This window comes from Musca vetustissima, unplaced genomic scaffold (assembly GCF_032173495.1).
Source record: "Musca vetustissima isolate MV318-11 ecotype Yass unplaced genomic scaffold, APGP_CSIRO_Mvet_v1 utg9639, whole genome shotgun sequence".
Classification (NCBI taxonomy): domain Eukaryota; kingdom Metazoa; phylum Arthropoda; class Insecta; order Diptera; family Muscidae; genus Musca; species Musca vetustissima.
The window spans coordinates 331,007-350,324 of record NW_026887794.1 but is presented as its reverse complement, the minus strand read 5'-3'; the positions used below and the strand labels follow the sequence as shown (position 1 = coordinate 350,324).

At 32.9% G+C, this 19,318-nt stretch overlaps 2 protein-coding genes across 3 annotated transcripts in view; one reads left to right on the top strand and one right to left on the bottom strand.

Moving 5' to 3' along the window:
- LOC133335493 (G protein alpha o subunit) overlaps nucleotides 1-19,318 on the bottom strand; it is an 86,008-nt gene that overhangs the window by 14,174 nt on the left and 52,516 nt on the right. The gene's annotated exons all lie outside the window — the stretch shown is intronic.
- LOC133335494 (probable cytochrome P450 49a1) lies at nucleotides 1,287-18,248 on the top strand. Its single transcript, XM_061543768.1, has 12 exons — nucleotides 1,287-1,384; nucleotides 2,881-3,046; nucleotides 11,954-12,034; nucleotides 12,103-12,219; nucleotides 13,193-13,269; nucleotides 13,347-13,542; nucleotides 13,601-13,769; nucleotides 13,950-14,122; nucleotides 16,548-16,626; nucleotides 16,733-16,854; nucleotides 17,506-17,626; nucleotides 18,135-18,248. Exons 2-12 carry the CDS (start codon nucleotides 2,913-2,915, stop codon nucleotides 18,246-18,248), a joined length of 1,383 nt encoding a protein of 460 aa, XP_061399752.1. The 5' UTR covers nucleotides 1,287-1,384; nucleotides 2,881-2,912.

Sequence of the window (19,318 nt, the reverse complement as noted above, 5' to 3'; positions counted from 1 at the left end):
ACTAAACGTCTTTTAAAGGCACACATCTACTTAGAAGATTTTCAGTATTGGTCTATGTTTCGACTAATGTTTCTATGTTTCTATGAGGCTTATTTCCCGCATCGTATTTTGCTTTTTTTTTAATACCATAAACTACGTCTTTGCAGAAAATTACCATGACAAATCCCCAATATTTTAAATGGTCACATCACAAATAAGGTTATAAAATGTCTAACCCATTTTATGGACGTCTTCATTTGTTTAATTTTTTAAATGGATGGGATGCAAAACTTTATAATTATTTATGAATGCCTTCCTCAATATACGAGCAATTCCATTTTTTAAGGAAATCCTCTTAGGAAATTTTGGTTAAATTTTATTTGGAGGCTTCATAAAAATTATAAAACTCCCAATGCTACACAGTTAGGAAATAAATTTAAATTTAAGGTTGGAGACATAGCTATGACTATAAAAAAATATCAACTTGCTATGTCTTCAATAACCATAAAACGTGTTGAGATCATAAAATATGGATTAGAGTAAATAAAAAGTAATGAAAAACAAAAAAAGTATACAATGACACTCTCCTTTCAAACTCTACATAGCTTTTGGGTGCAATTCATCATAAAGAAAAAACAAAAATTGTTAAATTTTTTATTATTTTATGAATTTAATAACAACAACAAAATTTATTTCATTTTATGTTGTTTCCCAGCTGTAAATTTCGGAATTCCATCATAAAAATCGCACAAAAATAGAAACGAAGAACAACAATCAGTTCCCCCAAGCAACCAACAGCAGCAGCTTTGTGTGTGAATGTGCGTGCGCGTGTGAATTTTTATCAGCCACTCATCTTAATTGAAATCTTAAATAAGTTAGAAAGTTCAACAGCAGCAACAACAACAACAGTAGGAAAATGTCAAATTTACGCACCACAGCAACGTCATTGGTCAAACGCACCTCATTTTCGGCAGCGGTTATAACACCGCCCATGGAACATCACCAGCCGTATCCGGTAACAACGCATCATCCTCCAGCCGAACAAGCACAGAAATTGGAGAAGACACGTGAAATGTAAGTAGAGAAAAAAAATTGAGAGAAGGTTTTATCTACCTCTCTCTCTCTTTCACTTTTGTTGATGTTTATTGCTACCAACAACAGAACACCCGTTAGATGCCAATTCTCCCACAAACAAATAATTGTCACAACAACCGACTAATTAAAATCTACTTTTCTTTCTCCACTCTCTCTCTCTCTCTCCCGCCACTCATTTCATTTATTAGCAAGCAACGCAGCATTGACAATGTCACAATTAAAAATGCAAATGTCCGTTCCTATGATGAAGTACCCGGTCCCTGGGGTTTACCTTTGATTGGTAATTCTTGGCGTTTTGCCCCGCTCATAGGTAAGTTCGGTGTTTGTTGCCACACGCAGGTGGTGGTGATGATGATGACAATGTTAAAGGGGTGGTGGTAGTGGAGGTTTCAGCTGTTATATAACAACGCATAATTAAAACAACAACTTGGAGGCAACATCATGCAATAAAACAACAACACAATACCACAATGCGCCGGAACAAGCCGTGACACGCAATGTGCCACAAAAATGCGGTCTTGTGGTATTTTCACAAACAAAAAAAACTTTTTTTTGCGTTTTTGTTTTGGCCTCACATCAAACAACTTGAGGCAACACCATCAGCAACAACAAAAATAATTATAAAGTTTGTAATTAATAATAGTATTTAATTATTTTAGTTATTTAGTTATTTATTTTCTAGTAGCACTGCTGATTTTTACCTAAAATATGACAACTCAATTGAGAGCAAGAGAGAAAATTTGAGTATGGCGCTGAACAAAAATGAATAAAATTTATTCTAGCGTCAAGCCCCTAGACGCGAACGTCAGCCTTCGGGATTTCCAGTTGCTAATAAACGACCGTCGTTGACTCTAGACTCTCTGGTTGTGTTTAGACTCAATGTCACTAACGCACAAAATAGTACGATAACGGTGATGGCTAAATACGTATTTTATTTTCGTCAGTCATTTTTGATGATTATCTCTCAGTTACGCTTCCACACACTTACTCTCTTCTTCAAAGAAGAAGACTGTAGATGAAGACATAGATAGACTGGCGTTGAACAAAACTATATCGAGAGTAAGTGTGGGAGAGCATAAGTGAGAAACCATAATAAAACATGACTGACCAAAAAGAGAATACATATTTAGCAATCACTGCTATCGAACTATATTGTCCATTTGTGACATAGATTCTTGTCGTCATATTCAAAGAGAGAGTGAGAGAAAGTAGTTGTTTGTCTCCTTTGACAGATGATCTCATCTTTGCTCGATTTTGTGGTATTGTTGAAAGTTTTTGGGGAATTTTAAATGCTATGCAGGCAGACTCTGACATTTGAATCAATTAATATTCAAATTTATTTCACACAAAATTTGAATTTTGTAGGCCTATTACAAAAATGAAACAGGTGCCTACACAGACATAGCATTATTATTAATTCAAATATACATAACAGAATTCCGTTAAAACAGGTTTTTTAATATTTTAAACTATATCGAGACAAAATATTATATTGAAAATTACAAATTTTAATTTTTAGTTTTGAATAACTCTTTTGGAATTTAGCGTGTATTAAATTAATGACTTTTTATTGTTATTGCTAAAGCTGAGTACACACTATCAGTCAGTTTGCTTCGATTTTTGACAATTCAACAACCAAAATGACAAAACATGCAAAACTTATTAGGGAGCAACTGTCAAATAGGCAAAAAAATCAGTTATTTCCCAAGTGTCATTTTCATGGTGACCAGTGTGTGTACCATGCTTAATTCATCACAATATTATTATCGCATATTTATTTATTTTTTTGTTTTCAAATATTTGCAGGCCACTACAAAATCAGTGATCTGGATAAGGTAATGAAGGAGCTGCACATTAATTATGGTAAAATAGCCAAAGTTGGTGGACTAATTGGCCATCCGGATTTGCTGTTCGTTTTCGATGGCGATGAAATACGAAATATATTCAAAAAGGAGGAGGCAATGCCACATAGGTGAGTACACACAATAAATAACTTACACAGAAAGTTATAATTATAAAAAAATTTTTAAAACAAATACAAATTCTGATAAAAAGGAACAAAAATGTCCTTCGATTAGCCATTAAACATAATTAAATAAAAAATATTTTGTTTGTAGTGAAAGAACGAAAATGTGTATTAACATTTGGTCCTTCGAATGTGATTCCATAAAAATATTATTTTTTCTAGGATAAAAATAGTAAAAAATCTAGGATATATCAATTTTAGAACTTCACCTAAAGGACATATGCTCTAATTACAACTGTTCGAATTCGATTCAGCAATTCCTTAAAATTGTAAATGCTTGAGAATATTTTTTAAATGATTTTGTTTTGATTTTGAAAAAATTCGGCAATTCGACTTGTTGATATGGGTTTTCAAAACCTAATTTTGGTCCTTCGACCTTTTCATATGTTATAAAAAATTATGTCATATTGAATTTTAGAAGCAATTGTTCTTTCGACTTCGTATTTATTATATTAAATTCCAACACTTTAATTTTATTTTAAAAAAATATTTTGGTCCTTCGACCTCTTCAAATGTTTTACAAAATATATCCTATGGTGAATTTTAAGAGTAATAACTCTGTCGACTTCAGGATAAGTGTTCCAAAACTATTTTTTTTGTCCTTCGACTTCGAAACTAGTTTTCAATCATTGTATAAAAAACCCTACCACATTCCCCGTTTGAAATTCCAGGATTTTTTGGCCCTTCGTTTTATAAAGTTTCAATTCCAATATCCAAATTTTCAACAATTTAATAAAAAACACACGAAACTTTCCATATAAAAATCATTTTACAAAACTTGTTAAATCGTGGTAATTATTTCCTGTTTTTTCTTTCATATTTCGTATATATTTATTTGGACGTTTCCAGAACTAAACACGAAATAAAATTATTTGCCGCATTGCGTGTTTATCTCTAACAAAAATTGTTTGCTTAACAAATTAAGTTTTTTGTGTTATTTACCTAACAAAAATAGGAAAAAAAGATGCCGCGATATTGGCACTTTTATTTTCAACAACAAACAATAAAGACGTCATAGTGACATCATCGGCAGCAGCATCAATTGTAATTTTTTTTTGGTTTTGGTTGTTCAAAAACAAACTATAAACTTTTGTGATGAGGAATAAAAGAGTGGCAGTTACAAAAAATTTCTAGGCAAATATGTGATTAGATTTTAAATATGAAAATGGTATAAAAATAATTGCAAATAATATTTGCTATATTTCTCATTAGAACTTATTTTTCATAAGTATTGCTATTGGAATTAAAAAAATATATATTTAAAACAAGATTTTATATTAAAAAAAACTACTTATATTATTTGCCAAGTTCCCTACTTTTCAGACCAATCACCAGAAAATGTAATTCTCATTGCTGTCGGTGCAAATTATATTTTTTTGCATCAAACTCTCCCTCTTATTTCATAAATGGGTCCACAACTATTCAGCCTACGTACATATTTGCTAGCCAAACAATCCGTAAAAGGTGCTAAATATCTTCACACAGATACCACTACCACTTTCACTGATGCATTGCAAAACACACTTATACGGATGGATGGCTGGCTATGTTTTCAAGGTTAACAGAGTGGTCTCTTTGTTTGTGCGCCAATATAAACGCGTTTTTTTTATTTTTATTCACCAAAACAACACTATTGACAAGAAATTAGCTTTGTGGTGTTATATTCACACATATGTCATAGTTGTTGTTAGTATTGTGTTTTGAATTTTGTTCTAAATAAATATTTATTTAAACAATTAACAAATTTGCCATTTTTTTCTAATAAAATAACTAAACAAAGTGCTACCACTATTAAAAGCATACGTTGACGTTACGTTCTGTAACGTTACGCTACGCCATGTTATTATGTTATTATCTCCTTGTACACAATTGTCATTGAGCAAGAGAAAAAAATCATTGACATTCAAAGTCATCATCAACATACGCACACAAACCACAAAAGCAATGGGAGGATGCGATGCTTTTTTTGTGGGTATATTTCATTTTGTCAGCTCTCCTCCGCAAGCCACCTCTCTCTCTCTACCAACACAATCTATGAGGAAATATGGTGTTTATGCACAATTCTCCTGTTGGTCTGTATGCTTGTTTGTGTGTGTGTGTTTGTTTACCTTTTGTTTTCAATTTCATGTTTTTCTCAAGGAGATTGACTGAGTAATGATTTCTGTGGTTGAGTGAGTGAGCAAGCATAGCTTTGCCCCTCCAGGGAGAAAAAAGCGGAGAGAAGAAGATTTACCGTTTCGTTTTGTTTTTCCTCACAGAGAAATGACGTCAAATTGATGATGTTGTTAAGGACTGGCAATATGGACAACGACGACGACCATGAATATTGAAGGAAATATACTGGAATGGATGGATGCCTGCAAATTGCCAACAACAACAACAAAAAGGACCCATCACATGTCCACACAACATATGCGGTTTGTTGTTGTTCACAAAAATCCACTTTTAATTACAACATTCAACCATTGAGATAATTAGAGGGAGAGAGAGTGAACACGAATACAAGACAAGACATATGAAATATTAGTAAGGTTGCTATAAAGAGGAGAGTGAGATATGTAGGAAAAAGAAGAGTCGGGAGACTAGTACCCACATCAAAACAATTCAATTTGTCAGTTGCCTTGGCTTGATATAAACAGCTGTTATTGACAAAAAGAGGTGATTTCAGCGTTTTGTGTGGAAATTATTAGGCAAACATAGGCATTCAATGTCTATAAAATGTTATAGTAAAATTTTCACAGGTCTATACAATTTTGTAGCAAATTTTCATAGGTCTCCGAGGCATATACAATTTATTAGAAAAATTTTCATAGGCCTCCGAGGCCTATACATTTTTTACAAGCTCTTGATGCTTATAAATTTTTTTTTAAAAATATTTTCATAGGCAACAAATGGTTATAGATCTCTGAGGCTTTCAAATTGTGAATTATTATTGTTTTTGTAGATTTACAAAAAATCACAGTCGATATTCGAAGCAAAAAATTCAGATATACGAAAATAAATAAATAAATAGATAAATATGTGCCAAAAACCCATCATCTTCAAATGTCTTAAGATGAGTGCAAAAAACATACACATAGCTTAGCCTAGCCCACTATTAAAAAGTTAAACAAGCAAACCAGGCATAAAACGCTGATTGTTTATCTTTTTTGTTTCTTTTGGCCTAAAGCGACATTATAAAAGCGCAAGACAACTGATGACAACAACAACCACACAACAAAAAAAAAAATGCTCTTCATTGATGGGACATTTACATAGCGGCGACCACACCAAGAAAAAATAATTTATGATCCATTCATTGCCTACCAGCAACCAACCATCCTCCTCTTAACAAGACATTTTATTAACCCGAACATCTAACCAGACAACTTATGTTAATTTCCAAAAAAAAAAAAAATATATATTTAAATCCAAATCATTCATATTTAATTCAAATTAAAACAACATGTGGTGGAATTGATTTTGTTGTCGCCCAAATATAACCACACAGATGAAATTCAATTTATTGTAAAGATTTCTATGTCTTGCAAAGATGACCATGAAGATCAGAAGTGTGGGAATGCAGCAGCTCAGGTCGGCATTCATATATAAAAATATATTTTATTTTATGGGTGGGGAAGAAAGTAAACCAGTGTAATGTAGCAGATCAACTCAAAATGAAACTTGATATTTGAGATGATTTACAAAATTGTTATAAAAAAATGTGGGCATGGCGACAAACCGTTTTTTTTTGGTAGTGAGGTAGGTTAAGTCTTTTGAATGAATGACACATTTTTTCAACTAAAGTTGACATTGAGAAAAAATAAGTAGTGTTTTCAAACACGTGCCTAATAACTACCTTTTGTAAGTTTTATATGGCGCCAGTCAGCTGTTCTTATTCCCTTGGTTAGGAGAATTGTGTTGTAGCGTGTCACGATTCAACGTAATGAGACCATCACGAAAGCCATTTAATGGTTTGATATCGGCATGCCAATAAAATTTTGATTTGGTTTTTGAGTTTTGGGGAGAGAGAAATGGCACAGTAGGTTTTAGTATTTAACAGATATACAATCTTAGGGCTCCGAGGCCTATAACATATTATCGAATTTTCTTGAGGCTTCAGAGGCTTATGAAAAATTTAAAAAAATAGGCCTCTGAGGAGGCATTTTATTGGAAAAATTGTCAATGGACTTTGAGAATTACACATTTTTTATAGAAAATTTGTCATAGGCCTCTGCGGCAGAAAAAAATCTATTGAAAACTTGTCCATAGACCTTTGAGGAGGCCTACACAATTTTATAGATATTTTTTCATAGGCCTCCGAGGCCCATATCATTTTATAGAATTTTTTCCATAGGTTTCTAAGGCCTATACATTTTTATAGAAATATTTTCAGAGGCCTATAAAATTTTATTGACAATTTTATAGATACAAATTTCATAATCGCTAAAAATGTATAGGCATCGGAGGCGTATGAACTCCGAGGCCTATACATTTCTACCGATTATGAAATTCCGTAAAAGTTTCCGAGCCCTATAACATTTTATAGAAAATATTTCATAGTCCTCCGATGCCTTTACAACTGCCTTTGTGGACCAGCTTAGACAATTTTTTATTGGCTTTTACAAGTTTATGGAAATATTTTATAAGTCACCGATAACTGTACAATTAAAATATAAAATGTTATTCAAAAGTCCTTCGATGCCATTACAATGAAAAATTGCCTATAAATTTCATAGACCCATTTTCATACGCCTCCGAAGTGTAGACAATTTTTTATAGGCCTTCGGGATCTTTAACATTTTATATAATTATTTTATAAGCCTCCGATGACTGGACATTTTAATAGAGAAATGTTCATAGACCTCTGAAGGCCTGTAGAATTTTATAGCATATTTTTTAAAATGTCTCCGAGGTCTATATACTTTCATAAAAAAATGCCATAAGCTTACGAGGCCTGCAAAATTTATAAAAAAATTTCCATATATCTCCCAGACTTACAAACTGTTCTAGGAAAAAAAATTCATAGTGCTCAGAGATCAGAGACCTTTTAAATTTTATACAACAAGTTGTAGAACATGTTTCCTAGACCTCTGAGGTCTGCTGAGATTTATAAAAAAATTTTCATAGACCTCTGAAATTTAAACAGAATTTTTGACAGGCCTCTAATTCTTACAAAATTTTACAAAACAAAAATCGTTGACTTCTGAGGCCCACAACATATTGTAGAACATTATTCAAAAGACCTCTGAGGTCTGCAGAGATTTAAAAAAAAAAATGTTTCATAGACCTCTGAAATCTACACAGTTTTATACATAATTTTTCCTTGATCTCTGATGTTTGCAAAATGTTTTAGGAAATAATTTCGTACATTTCCGAGGTCAACGAAACATTTTAAAATATTGCAGGCACAATCTGCACTAATGATTCAACATTTTTCAATGCTGCCTCAAAATTTTTTAACGTTGCTGGATCATTTCGAAGACGTTTTAAAATTTATAGAAAATTTTTGTAATCCTCCGAGGCCTATAAAATCGTTTAGGACATTTTTATAGTACCCCGAAGTACGATAAACACATTTTATAGAAACTTTGTATAGGCCTACAACATTTTATAGAATATTTTTAAAAAACCTCTGATAGCTTATAAATTTCATAGACAAATGTTCTAGAGGTCGCAGAAATCTTAAACACCATTTTAAACAATCTCTGAGGTCTAGAAAAGATTAAAGAACTTCGTGTGCGTATTAGTAATAATTGCTGGGCATACAAGGCGTATACGTAATCTCCTAAATTACAAAATATATATCACATACGACACCTGGGTTACCCTTTGCAAATTTTTATTTTCAAAAATATACAATTTGTATTTTATATGTATTTTTTTGTGAATCACATACCACCATGTTGGGCGCCACTATGTCTGAACGCAAACATTTCGAATGAATGAATTTTGTTGGGTTTTATTTTTTTTGTGTTTCTTTTCAAAATTATTTTTTCGATTTCTATTAGTTTTCGTTTTGAGGGGGATTATTAAAAACAAAAAATTTAATAAATACACAAAGAGGTGGCTGGTGGTTTTTTGATAATGTTATTTTTGTTGTTGTTGTTCTGGTATTTATAATTCATCTATTTTTGTTACTCAAATTTGTCGCAGTCATTGACAAATATCATCGGCACCATCATCTGTGTTTAATGGGTTGTCATCGTTGTCGCCGCCAAGGCATACGTTTCGGATATTTGTCATTCACCAGGAACCCCACACCTCGAACTCTGTGCAACCACCATACAATGGGGTTCCCTAGCCGATTTTTTTTTTTTTTTTGCAAATTTTGTTTTAGAAATATTCAACGAAGAAGAGACAAATGTGGAGGTGGAATGCTGATGATGACCAAATTAGCTTGTAAATTGTTGCCAATTTATTAGCGAAAAAAAGAAGAAATGTCTACTATGAACGTCTGTCTGCCCTATGCCGCGGGATGGCATCAATTCTCTTGTCAAATTAACCACCGAATGACAAATCCATAAAAAATTTGTTTGTCATTTTTCTGTCGTTATTGTTTTATGAACTGACCTTAATTTTTTAATTGGCTGCAAAGCAAATATTGAACGACGACATCAACATCGGAAATGTTTTATTATAATTAGCGACTGAGAACTAATCTGGAATGATGGCGAGGGAGGGAGCGAGGGGGTTTGGTAGATAAAAAACATCATGCAAATGACATGCAATCAACTTCATTTGGAAATAGGTTTCCACAAGGGTATTTTATGCTAATTTTTTCGTTTGATTCAGGGTAATTTTTCATTAGTGTGGCAATTTGTTGTTGTTTTTTTCTCTTTCTATAATTTGGTCATTATGGATAGGGGAAGGGGGAAATCAAATGTACAACTGCAGCTAATAATCAATGGAAATTATTTAAACAATGTAAATAATTTAGGATACAAAATGTTTCTTTGAAAACAGAGATTAAATTAAATTTTGGACCCACAATCTGTACAATTTTTTTCGTCGAGGTCTAAAAAATGTTGAAGAGACACTTTTAATGTTGATTCAACATTTCCATATGTTGCCGCAGCTTTTTTTATAAAAAAATAATTTTCGTTAAAGCCTAACAATGATGTAGAAAAAATTTCAGAAGTCTACAACATTTTATAGAATGTTTGGGTAGACCTTTGAGGTCTACAAAACACTTTTAAATGTTGCAGATACATTTTGGAAGTTGATTCAACATTTTAATGTTGCCTCAACATTTTTTATATGTTGCTGCGTCATTTTTCTGTAAAACAAATGTAAATTGACCTCTGAAGTCCAGAAAATGTTATAAAAAGTTTTTCCGTAAACCTCTGAGGTCCACAAAATCTATTAGAAATGTTTATGCAGAGTTCTAACAAATATTTTAAAATGTTGCCGATACATTTTGTAATGTTGATTCAATATATTTTTGTTTCCTCAATTTTAAAATGTTGCAGCAATATATATATGTAACATTAATTCCCTAATTCGTTCAATTAATATAAATTTATATAAAAATTTTCCGGCCTTCAATACCCTCACGGAGAATATATAAAGATTTCTTGGTAATAGACATTTTATTATTCAAACATAACAATTTCGGTGACCTCTAAGGTTTACACACATTTATAGAAAAGTCACATATTCATAAAACAAAAATCTTTGACCTCTGAGGCCTACAACATGTTGTAGAACATTTTTCCTAGACCTCTGAGGTCTGCGGAGATTTATAAAAAATGTTTCATAGACCTCTGAAATCTAAACACAGTTGTTGACAGGTCTACAAAGCTTACAAAATTTCATAGAACAAAAATCGTTGACCTCTGAGGCCTATAACATTTTATAGAAGATTTTTTCAACACCTCTGAGCTCTGAAATCTAAACAGTTTTATACATAACTTTTCCTAGATCTCTGAGAAAATAATTACGAACATTCCTGAGGTCATAGAAACATTAAAAAATGTTACAAACATAATGTGTACTAATGATTCAATATGTTTCAATGTTGCCTCAACATTTTTCAATGTTGCCTCAACATTTTTTAATGTTGCCTCAACATTTTTTAATGTTGCTGCAACATTTTCAGGCAATTTTAAAGTTAATCTAAATGTTCAGGCTTTCTATTGTCACCATGCGAAATTCAAAAATGCCTTGAGAAAGGATTTTCTCTACAAATAATATCTCTTAGACCTCTGAGGTCTATAACATTTGATATGAAGTTTTTCTTATAACTCAGAGGAACATATTTCGTAGACCTCTGAGATTTACAAAATTTAATAGAAGATGCTTCGTAGACCTCTAAGATACACAACATTTATTTATTAGCATGTTTCTGATAGTTCCTAGGTCTTTACAATATTTTAAAATGTTGCAGAAACATGTTGTAATGTCGAATCAACATTTTAAATGTTGCCTCAACATGTTTATATATTGCTGCAGCATTTATAGGCAACCGATAATTATAGATACTTTCTCAAGGCACCTTGAGTAAGAATTTTCCCTACAAATAATATTTCATAGACATCTGATGTCTATAATATTTGATATACAACATTTCTTAGGTCCCTGATATCCATAATATGGCTTATAACATTTTTCATAGACCTCTGAGATTTACAAAATTTGATAGACCCCAAAGATCTACAATATTTCTTTTACTAAGTGTTTCTTATAGCTCTAAGGTCTTTACAATATTTTAAAATGTTGCAGAAACATTTTGTGTAATGTCGTATCAACATTTGAAATGTTGCCTCAACATGTTTATATGTTGCTGCAGCATTTCTAGGCAACCGATAATTATAGATTTAATTCCACAATTCCTTCAATTAATTAAACTTTACTTCGTTTTCAAAACTTCAGACCCTCCATGCCCTCGCTGAGAAGATACAAAGGTGTGTTGAGAAAGGACTTCTTCGGAGATGTTGCAGGGCTAATTGGAGTGTAAGTATTAATCAAAATTTAGAGATATTTTGAATTTTTCTAATAACAAAATTCATTCATTTTAATAGGCATGGTAAAAGTTGGGAATCATTCCGCCAAGAGGTTCAACAGATCCTCTTACAGCCTCAGACAACAAAAAAATATATACCTCCACTTAATGATATTGCCAGTGAGTTTATGGTGAGGTAAGTAGACTACTAACAGATTTATAAGTTTCCAGAGATCCATTGCCTCAAAAGGATTACAAAATGATGTAGAAAAAAATCTCCGAATGCAACTGAGAACTACAACGTCATATAAAAACTTTTCTAAGAGTATCTGAGGAAAGAACGATTTTATAGAAGATGTTTCGTCTCTGATGCCTACGGAATTTTATAGAAACATTATCGTAGGTGTCTAAAGACAACTAAATTTTATAGAAACTTGTTCGTAGATCTCGGAGTCCTGCGAAATTGTATAGGCATTTTTCGGATTTTCCGTGAGGCCTAGAAAATGTTTTAGAACAGTATTGGTTAGTCTCCGAAGCTTGCATAAGTATGTGGATAATTTGCTGTAGGTCTCAAAGATTTTCTACAACATTTTGTAGGTCTCAAAGACGCCAGAAAAATGTTATATACAATTTTGAAGGTCGCCGAAGCCTGTGACAAATGTTCTTTAAAATTTTGTATACCTCGAGTTTTCTATGTAATTTTGTAGACCATGGAGATCCACAACCAATTTTTTTCAAAAATTGAATATTTCTTCGAGATCCACGAAAAATAGTTGTGTAGGCCTCAGGGACCTACAAAAATGTTTCTACAAAATTGTTTAGATTTGAGACAAACGAAAGTGTTTCTAGAACATTTTGTAGGTCTCAGAGACTAACCAAGAAAATTCTATCAAGTTTTGTGGGCCTCAAAAAAGACCTACGTAAAAATTTCTATAAAGTTTTGTAGACCTCAACAAAGACCTGCGAAAATTTTTCTATAAAATGTTGTAGGCCTCAGAGACCTACAAAAAATGTCTACAACATTTTATAGGCCTCAGAGACCTACAAAAAATGTCTAAAACATTTTGTAGGCCTCAATATTCAATTAAAAATTTTAGGTCTCAGAGACATACAAAACATTTTCTAGATCAAGAGGTCAAACAAAATATTTTAATTTAATTTCATTACAGAATTCATGAAATGCGTGATGAAAATAATGAATTACCCGGAAATTTTCTGCACGAACTATACAAATGGGCTTTGGAATGTAAGTACACAGAGTTAGGAGAAAATTAAGGCCGGCTCTTCAAATTTTTAATATAATATTTTTTTCTTTTATTACAGCTGTGGGTCGTGTTGCCTTAGATACCCGCTTGGGATGTCTATCACCCGAGGGTAATGAAGAGTCACAAAAAATTATCAATTGCATTAACACATTCTTTTGGGCTGTGCCCGAGTTGGAGTTGAGAATGCCATTGTGGAGATTTTATCCCACCAAGGCATATCGTAGCTTTATCAAGGCTTTGGATGATTTTACAGAGTAAGTCGGCGGCACTGTCCCTCATAAATATTAAAAAATATAATTTTCCATTCCCTAGAATCTGCATGAAAAACATTAGTCGCACCATGGATGCTGCCGATTCGTGCACAAATTTAAACAGAGCGGAAGCTGATATCAGTATCGTGGAGCGTATTGTACGTAAAACAGGCAATCGTAAATTAGCAGCTGTATTGGCCTTGGATCTCTTTTTAGTGGGTGTCGATACGGTAGGTAGTCGAAGTAGTGGTTGTGGTGGTAGCGGTGGTGGAGGCAGCAATAAAATGCCAATGAAATACTAATTTCAATTTAATTAATTAAAAGCTTTTCACAACCTTTCGAGTACTTTTGGATGTATGTATTTATGTGTGTATGTATTTGTATGTTTTTTTTCGTTTTTTTACTTCTAGACTTCTGTGGCTGTTTCCTCCACCATTTATCAATTGGCCAAAAATCCCGATAAACAACAAAAACTTTTCGCCGAACTGCAAAAAGTCTTTCCCAGTTCACATGAAGCGGAAATTAATCAAAATGTCCTTGAGCAGATACCATATTTAAGGGCATGTGTCAAGGAAACTTTAAGGTATGTATTTTTGTGTGGATGAAAAAAGGAGAGGTGGTAGAGGAAGAAGACAAAAATTGAAGAAGATGTAATCAGAAATTTGTTTTCATGAGAAAAAAAAATCTGGGCAAAGTGAAAGAGACAGGGACGAAGCATGTTTTATTAATTCATGAAGACCTCAGAAGTCAAGGGAAATATTTTTTTAAAATTTGGAAGACCTCAGAGAGGTCTTTCAATTTTTTATTTTATTTTTTGTCTTTAAAATGTTTAATAAAATGTTGTTGAAGACCTCTGAGGTAAAATAAGTTGCATAAACACATTTTTAATGTTGCCTTGGCATTTTTCCATGTTGCTGCAACATTTCTTTCATTAAAGAATTCATAAAGTGCTACCTATAATTCTAGATGCATTTCAGTAATTCCTCATACTTAGATAAATTCAAATATATGTTAAATGGAGGAATTTCGGAATTGAATCTGTTATTATAAGTTTCATAGAAATGCTCTAGCAACATAGCAAAAATGTTGCAGTAACATTAAAAAGGTTGAATCAACATTAAAAATTACAAAATGTTCTCTCAACATTTTTAAATGTTGCTGCAGCATTTCTATGTAGCTTATAACTCTAGACGCCATTTCCTAATTCTTCATGCTTGGATAAATTTAAATTTAGGTTAATTGGAGGAAATCAGGAATTGAATCTAGTATTATGAGTTACATAGAAATGTTGCAGCAACATAGTAAAAATGTTGATGCAACATTGAAAATGTTGAATCAACATTGAAAATTCCGAAAATTTTCTGCAAATGTTCTGAGGAAACAGAATGTTTTTTTATGTACATTTCAGAGGTGTACGGAAGGCTTTCTAAACAATTTTATATGTCTCGGAATATTTCTGTAGACTTCATAGGTCTATGAAAATTCCGAAATCAGTTTCTATTTAAATTCTCAGGCCTCGGAGAGCTTAATATTTAAAAGAAAACATTGTAATAGACCTCCTATCAAATTTCTTTGCAGACCTCAGAGGTCTACGATTTTTTTATAGAATTTTGTAGATTTTAGAAGTATAAGAAAATTGTTCTTCCAAATTGTGTATACCTCAGAGGTCTATGAACAAATTTCTATAGGCCTCGGAGGCCTATGAAAACATTTCTATGAATATATATATATATATTTTTTTGGCCGTGGAGTCCTGTGAATAATTTTCTTTAAGATTTTATAGGCTTCGGAAAGACCCACGAAAAATGTTCAATGGCATTTTGTAGGCCCCAAAGCCCTACGAAAAATTGTCTATGAAGTTTTGTAGTCCTCAGATGTCATTGAAATTGTTTCTATAAAATTTTGTAGACCTTAGAGATCGATTAACATTTCTTCTAAAAAAAATTTAAACCTCAGAGGGTCTAAGAAAGTTTTTTTTTATTATGTTTTGTAGATCTAAGAAAACTTTTCTATAAAATATTGCAGACCTCAGAGGTCTACGAAAAACATTCTTATAATTTTTTTCTATATAGGTTTATGAAAAAAAGTTTTTGAGGCTGAAATTTATTCCAAAAATATTTATAGGTCACGGAGGCCTATGAACATTTCTCTATAAACTTTTAAAGGAGACCTATGGAAAAGTTTCTGCAAACTTGTAGAGGCCTCGGAGGAATATGACAAGTTTTTAGGACATTATTTTCGGCCATGGATTCCTATTAAGTAGTAAAAATTCTATTAAATTTAGGAGGCCTCTGAAAAAAATATATACAATTTGAACAATAGGTCTTGGAGGCCTATGAAAAATGTTGTATACAATTATTTGGACCTCGGAGGCCTATGAATTAAAATTTTATAGGCCTCGGAGAATTCTGAAAAATTTTCTACGCTTCGGAGGCCTATGAAAAATTTTCCAAAAAACTTGAATAATCCTATGAAACATTATCTACAAAATGGTATTGGTCTCCGAGGCCTTTAACAATTTTTCTAAAAAATTTTATAAGCCTCGGAGGCCATAGAGGCATTTTTTATTTGTTTTTATCGGCCTTGACGGCATATGAAAAAAATTATACCGAATTGTATGGGCCTTCAAATGCCTTTGAAAAATATTCTATAAAATTTTATGGGACTCGCAAGCTTATAAAAAATGGTGTATAAAATTCTATAGGACTCGTAGGCCTATAAAATGTTTCTATTATATTGTAAAGGACTTGGAGCCCTATGGAGGGCTGGGAGGTCTCAGGAAAATTGTCTACAAAATGTGATAGGCCTCGAAGTTCTATGAAAAATTTGTTTATACAATTTGTTTAGCCCTCGGAGGTCTCAGGAAAGTTGTCTATAAAATGTGATAGGAAGCCTCGGAGGTCTATGAAAAAATTGTATAAGATTTTTAAGGCCTCTGAGGTCTTTGCAATAACTTTTCTCCTATTTAATTATTTCTTCTTTTTGTTTTTTTTTTTTTGCTCTTTCAGAATGTATCCCGTTGTCATTGCCAATGGTCGTAGCCTACAATCGGATGCCATTATCAATGGCTATCATATACCAAAGGGTGTAAGTTTTCCAATTTGAAAACAAATCTTGTTTTCAATTGAAGAGAAGAAAAGCAGGATTTAATTTCATTTCTATTTTTCGTTGTTGTTGTTTTTGTATTTTGCAGACAAATGTCATATTTCCCCATTTGGTTGTGTCAAATGATCCAGCATATTTTCCAGAACCGAAAGCATTTCAACCGGAACGTTGGCTTAAACAGAATGAAACAACAGCAAATCAACAGAGTAAGTAGAGTGGGGGGAAACAAACTTGGGTCAATTTTCCGGAGTAATATACTCATCTGTTGGTCTGAAAATTGGGAAGGGTGGTGGGTAGGAAAATAATGCTTTGGAATTTCTAGAGAAAAAATCTCATACTTGGAGAATATTTAGAAAGCTTTATTTTGTGAAATTCTGCATAATTGAAACGAAGCCAGGTAATTTCCTTTCCATTCAGTTTTCAGGGTATTATCATATCTCAAAAAATTATTGAGTGCCGAGTGGGAGGTCCTTCTTCATAATTAAATTTATTTTTTTCGTTACAACAAAAACCAAAGCAATTTGAATTTAACAGAAAATGTTCAATTAATAGAATCGAATTTCCGGAAACAAGAAGACCTCTTAGCAGCCTCATGTACAAAAGGAGAGTTTAATTAAAAATTGTTTTTGAAGGACTCTTGTAGGCTACAAGGAAATAGGAAAATTATCCGTAAGAGGCCATATTCCATTACATAGGACCATATTTGAGTATTTCTGCATTTTTTCAAAGGAAGTCCCTACCACCTCCCTACTCCCACCCACATTATGTTCGGGGTGGGGAAACAAATTGACATAGCAATTTTTTCCATTGACTTGTTTTTTCTCTCTTCTTCCACACAGATGTTAATCCAAATGCAAATAGATGTCCACATCATGATGGCCACAAAATACATCCCTTTGTTAGTTTACCATTTGGTTATGGGCGTCGCATGTGTGTCGGACGACGTTTTGCGGAAATCGAATTACATACTCTGTTGGCAAAGGTAAGTACATTTGGTACAAACAACAAAAAGAGAGGGGGCGAAATGGTAAACATGAAAAAAAACATCCATATGGCAAAAGGAGGCTAAAGGAGGAGGCAGATTGCCAGTTAGGCTGGTTAAAGTACCTCTAAGCCTAGCTGGGAGTTTTTTACTGCCATTCACTTACAAGTCACTACACTTTACACATCATCATCATCAGCAGCAGCGCGTCGTTAGCAAGTTGTTGTATCCTTCAGCAGACATTCACTTTTTCGTGTGAGTAAGTGTGTGTGTGTGTGTTTGGTAAAGGGGAAATTGAAATTCTTGACAACAACAACGATAATGGAGATGAAGAAGAAGAAGATGTTAACAAACATTGGCCGAGCAAAACCTAACAGACAACCATGCAGCTCGGGAGGGAGACTGCTTTAAGTCTGCCAATGTTTTGTTGTTTTTTCCATGGTTGCCTTTCTATTTTTTCTATTTGCCTCTTCTATAAACCATTCATTTGTTTATTTTTTTCTTGCAGATCTTCCGCAAATACAAAGTCGAATACAATCATGGCGAACTGGAGTATAAAGTCAACTCAACCTATATTCCCGAATCACCGTTGAATTTTAAATTAACTGTCAGAGATGAGTAACCGAACTAAGCGAATATTTGGATGCCAGAATCGAGGAAATGATTGGAAAAGAGACATGTGTATATGTGTGTGTATATACATATAGAGACATTTTTTTAAATAATATGTAAATATAAATAATAAGTATTATTTTTTTGTTATTATTTTATAAGTTTTTATAAAAAAATGTTTTTTAAATATTTTTTAAAAAATTGTGTAATTGTATTTTTTTCTATACAACCAAATATTAAATTATATATATGAAATAAATAAATAAAATAATTAAATAAATTAAGAAAATGTTATAAATTTATAATAGGCCTCAGAGGACTATGAACAATTATCTAAAAACGTTAGGAGGCCTAATTTTTATACCCTACACAACTATGTTATCAGGGTATTATAGCTTTGTGCAGCCCCAAGAGTTTGTAACGCCGCGAAATATTGGTCCTAGACCCACCTTTATGTATACCGATCGTCATAACTCGACTAGCTGAGTTGATCAAGACATGTGTGTCCGTCCGTCCGTCTGTCCATTATAATTTGTAAACACGTTATAGACCAATAGAGGGCGAAAATATAGCCCTGATCACTTTGGAATTTTCCATGAGGATGAAGGTATGGTCAAGACATCGCCACAATTGAAAGCCGAACATAACAACACAACCAACGGTGAAGGGAATCTGTACAGGTAATTAGAAGAGATGTACTGAATATAAGTAATATTTGTTGACCTCTAATCGGTTAAGAGGGTGCAAATATCGCGAAATATTGCCCAAGCTCAGAATATAGAACTACAGAAAGTAATATTTTCGTGGAAGTTGTGTAGGGTATCATATGGTCGGCCCCGTCCGACTATACTGCTCCTCTCACTGGTTTTCTATAACATTTTATACCCTACGAATTATTTTCTTTAACATTTTATAGGTCCTAGAGGCATTTTCTATTTTTATACCCTTCGCCACACTGTGGTGGTACAGGGTATTTTGTCTTTGTGCATATGTTTGAATCGAGGAGGATATGCATAGAATCACTTTCTGAGTCGATTTACGCATGTCCGTCCGTCCGTCCATGTGCTTTTGTGAACAAAG